Source organism: Orycteropus afer, unplaced genomic scaffold, assembly GCF_000298275.1.
Source record: "Orycteropus afer afer isolate SDZICR_OR568_19922 unplaced genomic scaffold, OryAfe1.0 scaffold00082, whole genome shotgun sequence".
NCBI lineage: Eukaryota > Metazoa > Chordata > Mammalia > Tubulidentata > Orycteropodidae > Orycteropus > Orycteropus afer.
In genome coordinates, this window is record NW_006921669.1 from 3,983,640 (window position 1) to 4,003,040 (window position 19,401).

The 19,401-nt window shown below is 36.0% G+C and overlaps 1 protein-coding gene across 1 annotated transcript in view; it reads left to right on the forward strand.

The window, feature by feature from the left end:
• Positions 1-19,401, forward strand: part of MXI1 (MAX interactor 1, dimerization protein) — a gene marked incomplete at its 5' end in the record, with an annotated part of 127,858 nt that overhangs the window by 61,608 nt on the left and 46,849 nt on the right. The window contains one exon of the mRNA XM_007941545.2: positions 4,030-4,059. Coding sequence (XP_007939736.2) covers positions 4,030-4,059 — 30 coding nt within the window. The remainder of the gene's footprint in view (positions 1-4,029; positions 4,060-19,401) is intronic.

Consider the following 19,401-nt stretch of genomic DNA (forward strand, 5'->3'; position numbering starts at 1 on the left):
TTTTTTTTTTTTTTTAATTTGGTCAATATAATGTCTTCCAAGTTCATTTGTGTTCCAAGGTGTTTTGGCAATTCATTTTTCTTCTTTATTGCATAGTATTTCATTGTACATATATATCACATTTTACTTAATCCCTTCATTTGCTGATGGCAGTTAGATTTTTTTCTATCTTTTTGCTGTTAAGAGTAGTGCTGCGATCAACATGGGTGTGCACATGTCTGTTGTTATCATTCTGTTAGGTCCTTAGGGTTTTTACCTAGGAGTGGAATTGCTGGGTCATATAATAGTTCTACCTCTTGTGTTTTGAGGAGCTGCCAGATTCAACCAGTCCCTTAAATGGCTGTACCATTTTGCATTCCCAACCAGCAGTGGATGAGGGTTCCAGTTTCTCCATGTCCCCTCACATTGTTATTTTATTTATTTTTAAATCTTAGCTACTGTAATAGATGTTCACAATTGAATCTCATTGTGGTTTTGATTTGCGGTTCTCTGATGGCTAATGATGTTGAGCATCTTTTTATTTGTTTATTGTCTGTTTGAATATCCCCTTTGGTAAAGTGTCTATTCATGTCCTTTGCCCAGTTTTTTATTGAATTATTTGTCTTTTTGTTGGTGAGTTGTAGAAGTTTTATAAATATTTTAGATATTAGATCCTTATAAGTTACATCATTCCCAAAGACTTTTTTTCCCCAGTCTATAGATTGTCTTTTTAATCTCATTATAAAGTCTTTTAATAAACATAAGTATTTAACTTTTATGAGGTCTTAGTTATCTATTTTATTTGCTGTTGATTACATATTCATTGAGTGTGATAGTGTGTCATTGAAAGAAAATTATGTTGAACAACATAAGTCATGTATTTTCTTCCAACAAATTTATGGTTTTAGATGTAACATTTAGGTCCTTGATCCATCTTGACTCAGTTTTCATGTATGGTGTAAGCTGTGGATCCTGTGTCATTTTTCTGCATATTGAAATCCAGTTTTGCCAGCACCATTTGTTGAAGAGCAGCCAGCACCATTTGTTGAAGAGACTGCTCTTTCCTCCTTGAATGTGTTTGGAGCCCTTGTCGAAAATCAATTGACCATAGATGCTTGGATTTATTTCTGTATTTTCAGTTCTATTCCACTGATTTGTATGTCTGTAATTAAACTAGTTTCAGGCTGTTTTGGTTACTGTAGCTGTGTAATATGTTTTGAAGTGAAGTTGTGTGAGCCTCCCTACTTTATTCTTCTTCAAAATTGCTTTGGCTGTTAGAGATTTCTTATCTTTCCAGTATAAAATTGAGGATAAGTTTTTCGTTTCTATAAAGAATGCCGTTGGAGATTTGATGGGATTGTGCTGCATCTGTCTATCACTTTGGATAATATCAACTTCTTGACTACATTAAGTCTTCCAATTCATGAACATGGGACATCTTTCCATCTATTGACATCTTCTTGAATCTCATAATTTTCATTGTATAAGTCTTTCACATCCCCGAATAAATTTAGTCCTGTTGTTGTTGTTGTTGTTGTTATGTGCCATCGAGTCAGACCCGACTTGGGTTTCTGAGGCAGTATCACTACAGAAGTAGATTGCCCCATGTTCCTTCCGAGGAGTGGCTGGTGGATTTGAACCGCCAGCCTTCTGGTTAGCAGTCAAGTGCCTTAGCTAACATGCTACCAGAGCTCCGATATTTTATTCTCTTAGATGCTATTGTAAATGGGGTTGTTTTAAAAATCTCTTTCTCATGAGGGCGTGGGACCATGGTCACAGGGGACACCAAACTCAATTGGCATAACATACTATACAAAACATTGTTCCACCTCCTACTTTTGTGAGTAGCGACTGGGATCTTAAAAGCTAGCAAGCTGCCATCTAGATGTAACGATGGGTCTCTCCTCGTCAAGAGCAAAGAAGAAAGCAGAAAAACAAAATTAATGGAAACAATCAGTCCCCACGACTGGTACACCATCCGATCTGCAACCTATACAAGTATGAGACCAGAAGAACTAGATGGTGCCCGGCTACCACTGTCATCCACTTGGAAGGGATGTAGGAGATCCTGGATAGAGAGGGAGAACAATGTGGAACAAAACTGAAAATCATTTGGAGGGGGGAAAAAAAAGAGGGGGATGGTTGGGACCAGGTTTGCTTGTCCAATAGAGCCTGGTGGAACCACTGAGACTATGGCCCCTAGCTACCCTTCAGGTCTGGAATTGAACCCACACCTGTGGTTTCCAGCCAAACAAAGTACAGGCATGTGAGTTGAACATTTACCTCAAGTAGACACATGCCCTCGAGAGAACAATCATGGGAGAAGGAAGGGCAGCTTATGCATAGGGAGACAGCTTAGGGGGCAGGAGAGTATGGAGGGATGGACACTGGGAAGTGGTACCATGGGGAGGAAGTTGGAGGGGAGCTGTTGCATTGTGGTAAACTGTGGTCAATGACATGAGACAAAGTATATGTGAACTGCTGTATTGAGAGTGAATTTGCTCTGTAGATCTTCACCCAAATCACAATTAAAAAAAAAAAAAATCTCTTACTCAGATTTCTCCTTGCTGGTGAATAGAAACCCAGCTGATTTTTGTGTGTTGACCTTGTATCCTACAACTTAGCCTTTTGGTTCTTAACAGTGGATAAAATTCCCACAAATTACAAGATTAGCAAAGAACACTCATCATTAACATGTAGGAATCTAATTATTAAATATGCATTGGGATAATCATATTAAATCAATCAGTAATATAAATTTTGAAGGTGTTTGACACTGACTAGAATATATTAAATAATTAATGTTTTAGTTTCAGTGACAAGAACTTTGATTCTCCTTCATAAAATTCTTGTATTTATTAATGCTAAATTACTGCAAAAGCCATATGTATTCATTCCAAGGAACAACCATAGCATAATTCTAACAGTGGTGAAGTTTATATAGAGTTTTTTATATTTTATAGCTCATTGTGAACTTGCTTAGTCCTCATAACCTCATATGAGGCAAGTACTGTTATTTTTTTCTATTTCATAGATAAGGGCACTGAGCACAGAGAAATTAAGGGACTTTCCCAAGGTCATGCAGTATTTGAACCCAGGGAGTCTGACTGAGTCCGTGCTCTTAACCCCTTGTTATTATTATCTCTTGCCAGGCAGTTAAGAACTTGGGGTTTTTGAGTGAGATAGACACAGGCTTAAATCATGATTGCCACTTAAATACTCTTGGGATAGGAATGTGTCTTTTGAGTTCTCTATTCTTGTTTATAAAACAAGTGGTGTTTTTGGGATAAAATCAAATAATATTTATTAACTGCTTAGCACAATGTCTGGCAGACACTATGCTAGTAAATATTGTAACAAATACTAAGATGCAAAAAGGAAAGAAAGTCACCAAAAGAAAACAACTGTTGCTATCATATGGAGGTATAGCCTTTCAGTCTTTTTAAAAATGTTTCTTGATTTTATAATGTCTCTTCTTTATTTATATTAACATATTTTTCTTTTTAGTAAAACTTTTTCTTGTTGATGTTTCACACAAAAGGAATGGAAGCTTGAATTTGCCGATAGGCCTTAGAGTAAAACAGGACTGTTTTCAGCTTTTATACTAGCCTAAACTTTTTTTTTTTTTCATGATTCAGGGGTAAGTAGGTAAAGATGGGAGAGGATGTAGAAATACACACACTTCTTTTTCTTGTTAAGTGAAAGTAGGATTATGTTTGAATTAAAATTTCTGGTGTAATGGCTACAAATCAACAAATTATAGGCTGTAAGAAGTAGACAGGAGAACCAATCTGTATATATTTGTCAAAATAACAACGAAACTCTGGTTTCAGAATAATTCGAGTTGCTAACTGAAGAGGCTGTAACTGAATGAACCATTGTAATGAATGTAGCCTCCTCCTCTTAAGTGCAGTTGTAGAAGTCTAACCGGAGAGTGCTCTGTTAAATAGATTCATTGGGTATGGTGTAGCTGTAACTTAACTAGTCCTCTTTTCTGTAGTCTGAGCAGTAAAACAAGGCTAACGCTTCTTTCTCCCTTTGTTCTTTTAGGTCTACACACAATGAGCTGGAAAAGAATAGGTGAGTTATTGATGAGGTTCAGCTTTTTTATGTTAAAAAGCAAACTCACAGTTTACTTGTGACAATAATGTGATAGTATATACGTAGTTGTATTTTATTTTTAAACTGTACAGTATATCATCATAGTTCTGATATATATATTTACTCCTCCCACCCCCAAAAAGTCTTTAAAAGTGACCTTACATTATTTCAACTGGAAGAAGTAAAATATATTTTTAAGCTCTTTTGAATTTTAAGTTCTATGCTATTGCCTGCTTTATTTCTGTCATTCAAAACAGGTTAATTGTGATAGGCTCATGACTTAAGTATGGTCCTAGGAAAGGATTAGGCTTCTAAAATATAGGTAGTAAACATTGTGACAAATTGTAGGGCATTGAATTTCTCTTTCTTTGCAGTTTGTTCCTTAATTTATTCATGCATTCAACAAATATTTATCCAGCATGAGCCACTGTATGTTAGGGCCAGGCCAGGCCAGGCACAAATACACGGATGTGTGTGATAGTATCTGTCCTTAAGGAACTTATAGCTTCACTGGTGAGACAGACAATTAAAATACTATAGAATGAAGTAAGAATGATAATGGAGAAGCAGAGTGCTGAAAGATTATTTTGGAAAGTTACCTAATTCTCCTTTGAGGGAAATTTGGAAGGTTCATTACAGGAAGATGAGCGATCATTGTCTGTTGAAGAACCTGCAAGAGGTTCAGTATGTATGTAAAAGAGTGTAGCACAAGGCAAACCAGGCTAGATGTTGGAAGGGTTTTTTTAACTATGCTGAAGAGTTTTCTGAGAGCAAAAGAAGCAGTTGAATGATTATAAGATGGGTGGTCATATGATCAGATTTGTGTTTTAGAAAGATCACTTTGGCTACAGTGTAATTGGGAGAAGGGATACCAAAGGCAGGAAAACCCTTTTGGAAGCTCTTGCAGTAATTCAGGTCATAGAGATAGGCAGAATAAAGAGACAGTACAGAGTAGAATCAATAGTAATTTGTGATTAGTTGGCTATGGAATGTTAAGTTTTTAGATGATATTACCATTTACTGAGAAAAAGAGTATAGGAAAAGGACAAGTTTGAGAAGACGACTATTGTAGGCCTATAAAATTCTCTTTTTGGTAGAGTGATTAATAACCAACAAAATGTAATCATCTGCAACAACCATTTTTGACAGAAAAAAAAAAAAAAAAGATCTCCATGACCTTCAGCCTTATTTTAATAGAAGGCTCCTTACAGATTGACTAGCCTATTTCCTCATTTTGTGATGACTTAAAATGTCATGTCCTCTATAAGCAAGCTTAGTATAGTCCTCTAAGCAGACTTCTTTTACTACTTTGTACAATATTCTGTTCATAGCTCCTATTGTAAGACTTAATCAGATAGTATTGTGATCATCTGTTCACATGTCACCTTCTGCTGTGTGACTATGACTACCTGAAAGGCAGTACTGTCTTGTTCAATTTTGTATTCTCGGTGCTTAGTACTTGCTGTGTGTACAGTAGATGTTGGCTATTTTGCTACTGAATGAAGGTCTAAAATTGGAGCTCAGAATTCAGTGGTCTAGTCAAAGACATTTGCTGATTTGTGGCAAAGCAGTTTTCAGCAGGAGACCCTCCTTTTTCAGAATCTCTTTTCTGCTTTGTGTTTCTGATACAGTAAAGATCTGCGTGGGTGAAAGAAAGATCTGGGTGTTTGTCTAGTTTAAACAGCAAAAAATACCATGCAAGAAATGACATGAGCATTTTAAAAATAAAACTTTACACTGAGCTTTATTCTAAATTAGAACACATTGGTTAAATGCCAGTAAACAATAGTTTATAATTATTTCACTCATCTGAATATGGTGGTCCTTGGGAGATCCTTATTGGAAACCTGGCAAAAACCTTGCTTAATTAATATTGGTGAAAAGAAACCCTTTTTAGTTAACTATTTGGAGTGGAGCTTTGCAATCTTTAAGTAAACTTAAATTTTGTGCATTCTGTACATCAACTCAGACTTAATGATAACTTGAAAAAACAAACAAGGAGGGAAGAAGATGTTTGTATCACCCATAGTTTTACTTTCAATAAGATGTATCCAAAACGAAAAAACCAAATCCACTGCTATCAAGTTGATTCTGACTTATAGCAACCCTATGGGACAGAGAGTACAACTACCCTACAGAGTTTCAAAGGCTGTATATCTTTTTTTTTTTTTTAATTGTGATTTGGGTGAAAGTTTACAGAGCAAATTCATTTTCTATACAGCAGTTCATACACATTTTGTTTCATAACATTGACTGCAGTTGCCCATAGTGGAACAGCTCTCTTCCCATTTCCTCTCTGTAGTTAGTAGTTTCCTCTTCCCTGTGTCCTTCCCTCCCAAGCACAACCCCCCACCCCCACCCCAGCTATCTCCCTGTACAAGCACTGCCCTTCTGTTTTCCTAAGGTTGTTTGTTCCAAGGAGGCTATCTACCTGATGGAAATGTTCACCCCATATGCCTGTCTGTTGTTTGGCTGGAAGCCACAGGAGTAAGTTCAATTCCAAACCTCAAGGGTAACTAGAATCTCACCATGTTCTGTGAGACCAGCAAACTTTTTTGAGTTTTGTTCCACATTGTTCTCTCTATCCAGGATCTCCTGCACCGATCCCCCTCCGAGTAGTTGATAGTGTTAGCTGGGCACCATCATCTAGTTCTTCTGGTCTCATGGTCATATATGCTGAGGATCTTATGGTCTACCATACCATTCCTTTGGACTAATTGTTTCCAGACTAATTGTTTCAATGTGTCTTTGGTTTTCTTCAGTCTTCTTTGCTTTGGATGAGGAGAGACCCATCATTTGCATATAGATTGCCCCTTGCAAGCTTTTAAGACCCTGGTTGCTACTCACAAAGTAGGATGCAGAACAATGTTTTTTGTGTAGTATGTTATCTAAGGCTATAAATCTTTACAGAAGTAGACTGCCATATGTTTGTCCTGCAGAGTGGCTGGTGGGTTCAAACTGCTAACCTTTAGGTTGGTAACGGGGTCCTTTAACCACTGTGCCACCAGTGCTCATTGATAAGATCTATCTGTTTAAAGTATGACTGACTGTGGCACAATTATAACCAGTGTGACTTTTATCACCTGGGCTCTAGGTGATCCCCAGTGAAGGTCTTTTGTTCTTAGTTTCTTTTATTTACTTTCCTGAGACTCTGGTTAGTTTCTACCTGGCTTCACTTAAGGCATACTTCCCTCATCCTCTTCTGTAGCACCAGAAGTGAATGCCTGCATCTTCAGAAGGGCTAACGTTATTGTTGTTAGTTGTCATTGAGTCGATTCCATAACTTATGGTTATCCCATATATCTTATTGTTTTATTTCTCATATTATTTTTCCCCTCTCTCCTCCTTTCCTCTTTCCCTCTCTTCCTCTCTTCAAGGCTTTATTAAAAGGTGATATAGAATTAACCTTTCCAAGATAGGTGTTTTTAAAGGGAGATATTTATCAATACAGATAAACTTCTAATTTAGTGGAGCATGGCACAGGGTCAGTGCCAAAGGAGAATCAAATTTAATAACCTGTACCTTACTTCTGAAAAGTTATTGACCTGTGATCTAGCAAAAAACAAAAATATTGGTAGACATGGAAAGATTTTAAAGAGGGAGGTGTTTTAGCCAAGTACCAAGAAGATAAAAATTTAAGCCTATATTACTGTATTTTTTAAGCCCCTCACAGTCCCCACCCAGTTCTGTTTTAATGGTCCTTTCTATCAAGGCACAGTTTCTGTTTGACATTTTTTTTTTAAACTTAGCCTTGAGATCCTTTAAAATGAATTTTGACTTTATCTTTGTTCTGTCTTTGAGTACATATTAAAATAGTAACTTCCCACTATCACCAGGGTAGTTTGATTTTGTCTTATTTGGAAAAGACACTTCTGAAAGTAATTCATGTTATTAAAATTTTGCCACTTACTATACAATATGGTTATGTCAGACTTTTTTTTTCCTTTTCGTTTCGTTCTGATATTTTACATATAAGCTTCTCTGAGTTATTTATTTTCTGGGGCGAATGCAGTGATAGTTAGATTAAACCAAAACCAAACGCACTGCCATCAAGTTGACTCTGACTCATAGTGACCCCAGTTGGGTTTCCGAGGCAATAAATCTTTACAGAAGTAGGTTGCCAAGTCTTCCTTCCATAGAGTGCCTGGTGGGTTTGAACCCCCAACCTTCTGGTTAGCAGTCAAATGCCTTAGGCACTATACCACCTGAACTCCTTGACAGTTAGAATAGATTACTTTAAATTCTTAGTGAATGACAGTGTAATTCCAGAAGGCTATCTTACACAAATCCCTAAGGTTGCTGAAGCCCAGAGTCTGGCCTTGAGGAAACTGTGGTCAACAAATATTGAGGTTCTTACTCATTCTCAGATCTCAGAGTAAAGCCTAATGGTGAAGATTTGGGGTCTGGTGGGGCCAGTGTAGTTTGTTCTGGCCCACAAGTCACCTAAGATGCTGCCTACAGCCCATTAGGGAGTTTTAGATAGTTTGAAGACTATTGGAGAAATTCATGTTTTTTCTTGGTTGATTCTAGGCACTTATTTTGCTTAAAACCCTACTGCTTACACAGAGCCTGGGCTTAGATGATTCAGAGTGCTTTGTTATATCTGTACCCACTCTGTCCCCCTGAACCCACAGCAGGTCATAACAGGCCCAGAAGGTGGCGGTGGAAGGAGGAAGCGACATACCTTTAGATGTTCTGTATTCCTCAGGAAGCTATGTGAATGATTTCATGGTAAACTTAAGGAGTCTTGAGTTTTAAGAATTAAGAATTTGCTTTGCGCATTTGGCTTACCTGTGAGTTGAATCTTTTGCCAGAGAAGAAACCATTCAGTGCAGATTTTGGATTGCTTCATTGCTTTTTCATTTTCTTAATTCAAATTACTGATGATGTTATGGAAAGAGTCAACAACTTTAACAGGACTTTAATGTTCAAGAGCTTCAGTGCTGACTGCAAGAGAAGCCATTCAACCTTAATAGCTGTCATTCCATCGAAACAAAAGACTTACCCTGATTACAACTTTGGCAAAACTGGAAGGGCCAAATGAGGACACTGGACTAATAATGCTTTCCTAGGCAGAGCAAAAGTGCTTGAGTATTTGTGATAAAAGAGAATGTTCAATGAGTGGTAAAAGGTGTCTTCCATCCAGGGACTTTCTCATATGCTGAGGGAAAGAAAGATGGCAGTTAGCATTTATGGAGTATTTACTGTGTGCTCCTCCTGTGCAAGAAAGGAAGGCAGAAAGTGTGGGTCACAGGGTCATTGAAATCTGGCCATTTTATCCATCATCGTTATAATTTGAAACAAGATGAATGTGAATAGAAAACTATTAATAATTATACTGTCTGATCATGAATAGATAGGTATGTTTAATAGAAATCATTTCCTTTTAGTAATGATTAATAAATACTGGGGTTAATATCATGGTAGTTTAAAGGAAGTATAAGATACTGACCCTATCCTACCCTTAAGCTTAAGGTCATTATTGTTTGGTAATTATAGATTTCACCTTTCAATCTCATGATCTAGTTAAATGACCAGTGAATGTCTTAGAAAGGTACACTAGTAGTGTTTTTCAGACTGAAGGTTGAAACGATTAGTGGTCTATCATTATGAAAAAGAAATAGACCAGAAAATATCAAAATGCATTGCATGAAGTAAAAGTTAAATGGAGAATTATGACACTTGTGTGTACTGGGTCATGATGTTATAGCCATAGCTCTGAATATACAAGGAGAATGTATGCTGAATGGAGAAGAAAAGAGAATTTGAATATAAGGGAATGAAGGAAAGTGGTCAGTGTAAGTAGAGATATGAAAACAAGAAGATGGTATTATAGCTGTGTTCAGGAAAGACTAAGCAGGCCATACTGAGTTCAACAGCAGAGTCAGTTAGTAGTGGGAGATGACTAGAAAGGTGGTCTGAGATCAGATCGTGGAAGGGTTTTGAATGGCAGTAAATTTGGATTTTATTTTGTTGGCAGTGGTGAAATGAGGCTTTTAAAGCAATGCAATGGACATGATCAAAGCATTTAAAAAACTGCAGTCTTAACTATAGGAACAGGGAGACAAGTTTGGATGCTTTTGAAGTTGTCTGTGTAGTAGAGAAAGATGTAAGAGCCAGCACTCGGGTGATGGAATTGGGAACAGAAAGAAGGAAAGAGGACTAAGAAACTGCTTATTGAAAGAGTATTATTTTCTGGTAACTGCTACCGCTTATTCCTCCTTACATTTCATTCTTCACCTGGCAGCAAGAGTGATCTCAGAAGATATATCAGATCACGTCATTTCTGTTTACAATCCCCCACTGGCTTTGCATTGCAGTTAGATAAAAATCTATGGTCTACCAAGTCCTGTCACTCTATAGTCCCCTGACACTCTTCTTTCTTTCCTCAAACAAACTATGCATATTTCTATCTTTAGGCTTTTGCCTTTGTGGTTCCTTCTGTTTAGAACTCCCTTACTTTAGTTCTTCACCATAATTTAGTTCTCAGCTCTCAGGTTACTTCCCAGTTACTCTATCCCATTGCCTTTTATTTCACCTTAACATTTTTCTCTGCCAGAAGTTATTTGTTTGAGTTATCTAATTTATTTTACTTGAATGTAAGTTTCATGAAGGCAGGGACTTTATTAACACTGTAATATCATTACATAGCGTACTTAGTAGCACATAGCAGGTACACTGTAAATACTCATTAAATGGAAGAATGATTGTGATATTGAGTAAATCTATAATCAACAACTTATGTTACCGAATTATAATGACAGAAGTAAAAAGTGATAAAACAAAATATTCTTGAGAGCTCAATAGGAGAGTAATGTAAATATAATGAATTCTTAAAATATAAATAAATTATATGAGAAAACTTGATAATTGGGAGCATCTTAGTGGAATTTTGCCAGGTAGGACTTAATTCCCTCCTTATAAGAAGAGAATAACTTGTGGGGGTGGGGAAGACATAATAACCTTTTCAGTTCATTAGACTATAAGACAAGGTCAAACAGTTTACCTGATATGAAGTAAACTGTTTCTTTTGCATTCTATATCTTGAAAACGGTAAGCATTTTTAGAAAGTAAAGGTTTATGTATGTTGTTATTGTTATGTGCTGTTGACTCAAACCTGACTCATAGCGACTCCTCCTTGGGTTTCCAAGGCAGTATCACTACGGAAGTAGATTGTCCAACCTTCCTTCCGAGGCGTGGCTGGTAGGTTTGAACCACCAACCTTCTGGTTAGCAGTCAAGTGCCTTAGGCACAATGCTACCAGAGCTCCTTAAAGGTTTATGTATAGTTACTGGGGGAAAAAAAAAATCCAAAGTCACTGCCATTGAGTTGATTCTGAGTCATAGGGTCGACCCCCTTTGGGTTTTTCTGAAGTGGTAAATATTTACAGAAGTAGATTGCCCAGTCTTCCTTCCGTAGAGTGACTGATGAGTTTGAACCCATCTGTGCTACCAGAGCTCCTTTGTTAGAGACCAGAATCCTATAATTCAACTATTTTGTGTTAAAATTTTAAATGTATATTAGTTATACTAGTCCTACTTGTTTGGACACAATAATGACTATAATATTTTTTTTTCTGTACTATCTACTATGTCCCAATTGACATGGGTATTTTTTTTTTTTATATTTTATTTATTCCTTTCTCTCTGGGATCACTGTCCTTTGTGCTTATTTTCTGTTTGAAAACTATTATTTATTTTGTCTAGTTTTTAATTTAATTTTGTATTGTGATTTGGTTGAAAATTTAGAGAGCAAACTCATTTTCCACATAGCAGTCCCCACTCATTTTGCTTCGTGACATTGACTGCAGTTCCTCACAGTGCAACAGCTCTTCTCCCAAAATACATGGGTAGTTTGACAGAGTGATTGTTTAGGTCTTCCTTATTTAGTTATATTATACATAGCTAGTACAATATTGTACATTGTATATCATATGGCCATTAAAATAACTCAGCAGGAGGATTATAACTTAACAGCTTTTAGCTGCATATTTTATGTACTTATATGGCCTTCATATAAAAAAAAAAAAAACTTTTATATCCAGAGTATACTTTCTAGAAAAAATTTACTTGTTTTGTTAAGAGAAGAAAACAAGATTGGTTTGTCAGTACTTTAATTAAAAATCTTATCTTAACTAACTACCTAAAGGTACTTGTTTGCTTCAAAGACTAGTTATAGAGTTAGAGAAAGCAAACCTTTGCTGTAGGTTTCAAGTTCACCTATAAGTGTAGCTTGATCAAAAGTCCAGTTTTAGATTGGGCCTTGTAATTCTGTCAGTCTTACTTAAAAGCTCTTCTTAGCCTTGGCTTATTACCAAAATACAGAATATTAGCATCTAATAGTAATTTCCTCAACCTGATAAAAAAGCATTTATGAAAACTCCACGGCTGACGTCATACTTCCTGGTAAAATACTAATATTCCTCTAAGATTAGGAATGAGATAAATATATCTACTCTTGCCACTTCTATTCAGTAGTGTACTGGAAATTCTTTCAAGGGCTGTTAGGTAGGGAAAAGAAATAAAAGACATCCAGATTAGGAAAAAAGAACTACCTCTGTTTGCAGATAACATAATCTTATGTATAGAAAATCCTAATGAATCTACAAAAATACCTATTAGAACTAATAAACAAGTTCACCAAGGTTACACAATATAGGATAAATATACAAAATCAACTGTATTTCTATACATTAACAATAAGTTATCCAAAATGAAATTAAGGAAATAATTCTATTTATAGTAGCATAAAATGGAATGCTTACAAATTATTTCACACAAAGAAGTGCAACTTGTACACTGGAAACTAGAAAATATTGTTGAAAGAAATTAAAGAAAACCTAAGTAAATAAAAGGACTTCTGCTGGCATAGTGAATAAGGCACTTGGCTGTTAACTGGAAGGTCAGAGGTTCAAACCCACCAGCTGCTCCATAGAAGCAAGATGAAACAATCTATTTCCATGAAGATTTACACCTCAGAAACCCATTGGAGGTCTCTGTGAGTCGGAATTGACTTGATGGCAGTGAGTTTTGAGTTTTTTATGTGAATAATAAGATAGCCTGTGTTCATGGATTAGAAGACTTAATATTATTAAGAAGACAATATTCTTTAAATTGATCTACAGATGTAAAGCAAATCCTTTCAAGATCCCAGTTTCCTTTTTTGCAGAAATCGACAAGCTGATACTAAAATTCATATGGAAGTCTAAGGGTCCCCAAATAGGGAAAACAGTCTTGAAATGAAGAACAGAATTGGGGAATTCTTACTTCTCAATTTCAAAACTTACTACAAAGCTATAGTAATCAAGACAGTGTAGTACTGGCCTAAGAGGATAGACTTTTAGATCATTGAAGTAGAATTATTAGTCTTGAAATAAACCCCTTCCTTTATGGTCAATGAATTTTCAACAAGTAAGTCAAGACAATTCAATATCTTTTCAGCAAATGGTGCTGAGACATCTGGCTATCTACGTACAAAAAAAATGAAGTTGGATCCCTACCTCATACTTACACAAAAAGTAACTCAAAGTGGATCACAGACCTAACTGTAAGAAATAATGTGATACAACTCTTAGAAAAAATAGAGTAAACCTTTCATGACTTTGGTTTAGGCAGTGGTTTCTTAGAGATGGCACCAAAATCACAAGCAACAAAAGAAGAAAAAAGATAAACTAAGCTCATCAAAATTAAAAACATTTGTGTTCCAAAAGACATCTCAAAAAAGTACAAAGATAAGCCACAGAATTGGAGATACTTACACATCATATGTCTGATAAGGGATTTGAATCCAGAGTACATGAAGAACTGTGCCACAGCTAAGCAATAAAAAGTCAGGTAACTAAAAGATGGGCAAAAGATCTGAATAGATATTTCTTCAAAAAAGATATACAGATGGCCAGTTAGCACATGAAAAGGTGCTCAATATCAGTAATCATTAGGGAAATGCAAATCAAAACCTTAGTGAGATACCACTTCACACCCACACTTGGGATGACCAAAATAATAAAGACATTTACAAATATTGGCTAGGATGTGGAGAAATTGGCACTCTTCTACATTACTTGTGAGGTTGTAAAATAGGATAGCTACTTTAAAAGACAGTTTGGCACTTACTCAAAATGTTAAGTATAGAGTTACCATGTGACTTGGTAATCCTACTCCCAGATATGTACCCAAGAGAAATTAAAACATACGTCCACCGAAAAACTTACACACAAGTGTTGATAGCAGCATTATTTATTGTATCCCAAAAGTGGGACCACCTCAGTTACCCCTCAGCTGATGAATGGATAAAAAAAATGTGGTATATCCTTATCATGGAATATATTTGTTTTTTTCCTCATAGTTTAAATATATGGGAATTTCATACAATATTCTGGAATATTAACTTGGCCATAGAAAGGAATGAAGTATAATACATGCTACAAAATGGATGAACCTTGAAAATGATACGTGAAAGAAGTCAATCATATTATATTATTCCCTTTAAATGAAATGTTCAAAATAGGCAAATTCTGGAGACAGAGGGTAGATTAGTGGTTGCCTGGGCCAGGAGGCATGTGGGGAATGGGAGGTGACCTACCTTTAGCAGGTATTTTTGGGGATAGAGGGGTGACGAAAATGTTCTGTAACATTTTACAAGTGGCCAAGAATGTACAACTGTGAATATACTAAAAGCCACTGAAGTATACCTTATGATCTTGGGGCATAGATAAAAACTAGCTCTTTTCCTTCAAGAATTTGGACATAAAGTACAGTTGCTGGTTTTTAAAGATACAGTAGTGAAATTTAGCTGATACAGGTTGGTATGAACCAGATGGAGGGAAATTTGTATAGACGAAAAGCCACTAAAACTATTTCTGGAAAGTGGCAAGTGAACACTTGGTAGTTACTTTGCATGATGAAGGCAGTAGAAGCAGCTGACAAGTTTCCTTAATCTTGCCTTTATTGGACAGATACCGTATGGTCACTGTGGAGGTAAACAAATATAAGTGATACTGAGATGGTTTATTTGTTCTTAAAGTACCCCCTTTTTTCCCCTTGTATACTAATTTGATATTGATATTTACTACAGATGAATAAGAAAAAATACATAAAAAATTTAATAGATCATCTTTGGGACCAGTTTACGTATAATTGTTAAACTAACCCAATTGTTTGTGTCAATTTCTCAACAATTTATTACTGATGAAAATCGTGTACTTGATAGCCAGTAGTCCTGTTTTCTCTTAAGCCTGACTGGTATTGTTCACCAGTTTGTGTTCATCTATTCACCATACCAGTCAACCATTTATGGGGACCAGGCAGTTTGGCCCTTAAAACATATTGATGTCATCATCAGTTGATGACATGAACGACTCAGTACTTTACAATACTTAACAATGTGTCATTAACCACAGATAAATTTCCAGTTTATTATGTGGTACTAATACTTTATGTGGTCTGAGTATCTAATAATGGGGGAAAAATTTGGGTCTGTATAGCATATAAAAAGGGTATATTTAAGGGTTTTTAAAAGTTTCTGATTAACAATGAAATCTAATAAAATGAAGACTAGATATTGAAAGAACGCAGTACTTTTATCAGTTCCACTTGAAGTGTAATGAAATATATAGCTTGATTGTATTTGTTATGCCTTAAACAACAAAATTTAAAAGTATAGTTGCAGGAGAAAGGAGAAACAGCATTGCCCAATGATCAGCTACTACTACACTTAGCTAACTGATCCAGTTTCAAGGGTTTTTAAAAGCCTCTAATTAGCAATGAAATCTAATAAAATTAAGACTTTAAAATATAGGCTTTCTGATTTGGCAAATAATTATGGCTACTCCCTTGTTTAGTCTAACTGTAGAAAACTGACACCCTTATTTTTAATTCATGTTAAAAATTTGAAGAAGATAATCATATCTTTGTACTTTCTTAAACAGTAGGAGTTCAGTTACAGTACTGAGTTTAAAGGGTAACAATGTTGTTGGGAGCTCTGGTAACATAGTGCCTAAGGCACATGACTGCTAACCAGAAGGCTGGCAGTTCAAACCCACCAGCCACTCCTCGGAAGGAAGGTTGGGCAATCTACTTCCATAGTGATACTGCCTTGGAAACCCAAGGAGGGGTCACTATGAGTCGGGTTCAACTCAACGGCACATAACAACAACAACAACAACAACAAGGTTGTTGTTAGGTACTGCTGAGTCAGTTCCAACTCATAGCGAGCCTGTGTACAACAGAGCAAAACAGTGCCCGGACCTGTGCCATCCTCAGAATCATTTGAGCCCACTGTTGTAGCCATTGTGTCAGTTCATCTCACTGATGGTATTTGTCTGTTTTGCTGACCCTCTCTTTTACCAAGAATGATGTCCTTCTCCGGGGACTAGTCCCTCCTGATAATATGTCCAAAGTGAGTGAGTTGAAGTCTCACCATCGTCACTTCTAAAGAGAAGTCTGGCTGTACTTCTAAGACAGATTTGCTTGTTCTAAAGACTGCCACATCTGCCTTCTGTGGTAGGGCTGGTGGGTTTGAACCACTTACCTTTTTGGTTAGAGCCAAATGCCTTAACCACTACACCATCAGAGTTCCTTAGATTAACTAAAAGTAACTAAAAAACCCCCACCAAACTCACTGCCTTAGAGTCAATCTTGAATCATGGAGACCCCCATTGAGTTTCCAAGGCTGTAAATCTTTTCAGAAGCAGACTGCTTCGTTTTCTTCTGTTGAGTGGCTAGTGGGTTTGAACCACTGACTTTTTGGTTAGTAACCAAATGCCTTAACCACTACACCACCACAGTTCCTTAAAGGTAACTATAGAATACTTAAAAAAAAAAAAAAAGACTATGCTTTGGAAAGTAGAGAACGTTCACTTGATAGAATTTGACTGTTTCTGAAGCTGTAGAACCAGATAATATGGAAGTTAACATTATCAAACAGTATGAAGAGTAACCTCATCATTTGTAAGAGAGACGTGTAATTGACGCATTTATTTTGTGTGAAAGGAAATGAATATTTTAACTGTTTATGGAGATAGGAATGTTGAAAACTGTAGACAACCTAAAAATAGCTGTTAGAGTGCAGAGATAGGCACCTGTTAGAGTTAGAATTAAAGGTTATATGAGATAGGGATGAAGTAATGGGTGGGTTTTGGAAATAAAATTTATGGTTAATAGAGGAAGCATAGACAGGATAAAATTACACATCTAAAATGCAGCCTATGCAATGAAGTCATTGCAGTTGTGTCTGGATAGATTCACAGTTTCTATATTGACCTTTGTCAGAAATAGCCCATTAAGGCTAAGCTTTCCATGACCCAGGCTACATATACTGACTGCAAGGTGACAGGGGTTGACTCAGACAAGGATCGCATTCTAGAAACCCAGTGTTTATTCTCAGTACTTTAGCTATCCTATTCCTAAAGTTTAAATCAATTCTACAGCTGATACATGGGGAGAAATGAGATCATTAGGCTTTAAAAATAACCTAGAAATATAACTCAGATTGAAAATACGGAAACTCAGATTCTAAAAGGAAGTCAAGAAATAACAAGTCAAACTCTAAATAATTGATTGACGTGGTGAATATTATGGTGAAGATTTGGTGTTTTTTTAATCCAAGTGATTGCAGAGTATGTATCTCAGTGTAGCTGTAATTTGTTTAAGAAAATACTTCTTATCAAAGTATGAATGTGTAATTTTTTTTTAAATAACAGAGATAGTTTAATTAGTACAATATCCTGATACATTTTTAAAATTCCTGATACATTTCAGCTGGTGTAATATACAAAACTTATATGCAGTTTTGAGAGGTATATTTTTGATTCCTAAAACTACTTTCTCTAGTATTGATGCTAATAATAATTATACAGTAGCAGTCATCTGCTAGACTTTAATGCAGTCTGCTATTTTGCTCAGTTCTTTTGTTGCATATTAAAGGACTCAGTGCAGTATAAATGTTCTGATAAATATGAAAAATTTTAATGATAATAACAACTATAGTTAAAATACTTGTTTTAAACTAACATCTGCATTTCAAGAAATTTCTTTTTTGGTGCAATTTTGATAGTTAAAACATGTCAGAAGGTATATCAGTAAGAAATGTTTTTATTAGACGAGAGACTTATTTAGTACAGTATTTTACATTTATCTTTTAAAATTAAAGGAATTCCGATTCTTTTGATATGTTTTAGGTGTTTGGGGAAGAAGATAATTATTTTGTGTTTGCCTTTTTTTTTGTTATTTTTTAACCCATTCTAGTGAGTAGCATCAATTGAAAATCCCATGGGTGTCATTTGTGGAAAACCATGGGTTTAAATAAGATTGCAATAACGAGAACAGAATTTCCTAATCTCGTTACTTTTTTTCTTCCCCCTACTTTTTGTTCCTGTTTATTACGAAAATGCGTAATGGCAGAAGAGTACAATGCATACATCCTCTTTGAAGAAAAATTTGGAAATACTTTATCAAAATGTAAAATGTGCAAAACCTTTGATCAACGATCTACTTTTAGGAAGCTGTCTCACAGAAATACCCAAACTTGTGCTGGATGTGCTTTAAATAAGGTGTTCATTGTGAAGTTATTTTTAATAGCAAAATATGAAAAGTAACCTAAATGCTTAGAATACTAGTTCTTGAAGACAAATTCATTTGGAAAATAATTAATTCAGCAATTGAGACAAACACATGACATTGTTCATATTCATACCTTCTATATTAAGAAAAGTTGAAACTTATGAACTCATAAGAAAATGACTTTCTTGTTTTGCTGTTATTTTGGAGAAAGCCAATGGAGAAAGGCAGATTACAGTGTTAAACATGGTTTAAGAGCCAAATTGTCAAAAAGAATACATGGAGTTTAACATGGGTGGTATCAGTCATCAATTCAGTTGGCCCCCGTGATCACTAGGTATGAGGTGTGTCATACCGACAGGCAAAAGCACACTGCTGTTTCATAACCCCGCACTTCAAGGAAGGAAAGTTTAGCTTATTTAAAATATTTGTCCACAAATAATCTGAAGTAGCTGCAGGTATATTAGAATCTCTCTTCCTTACCAGATAATGAAAGTAAACTTTTCAATAATACCTTCACTGCTTTGATAGTCTGCCAAGCCCATTCCTAATCTGGGACATCTCCATTGTTTATTTTTCTCCCCTTCAGAGTTGCTTAGGGCTGCAGAAATCGGTGTACTGACTGGGTCTGCTAGAACTTCATGCTGTCTTATTTAGTGGCACCTATGTCCTCGGAAGGAAGGTTGGGCAATCCTACTTCCGTAGTGATACTGCCTCGGAAACCCAAGGAGGGGTCGCTATGAGTCAGGGCTGACTCGACGGCACA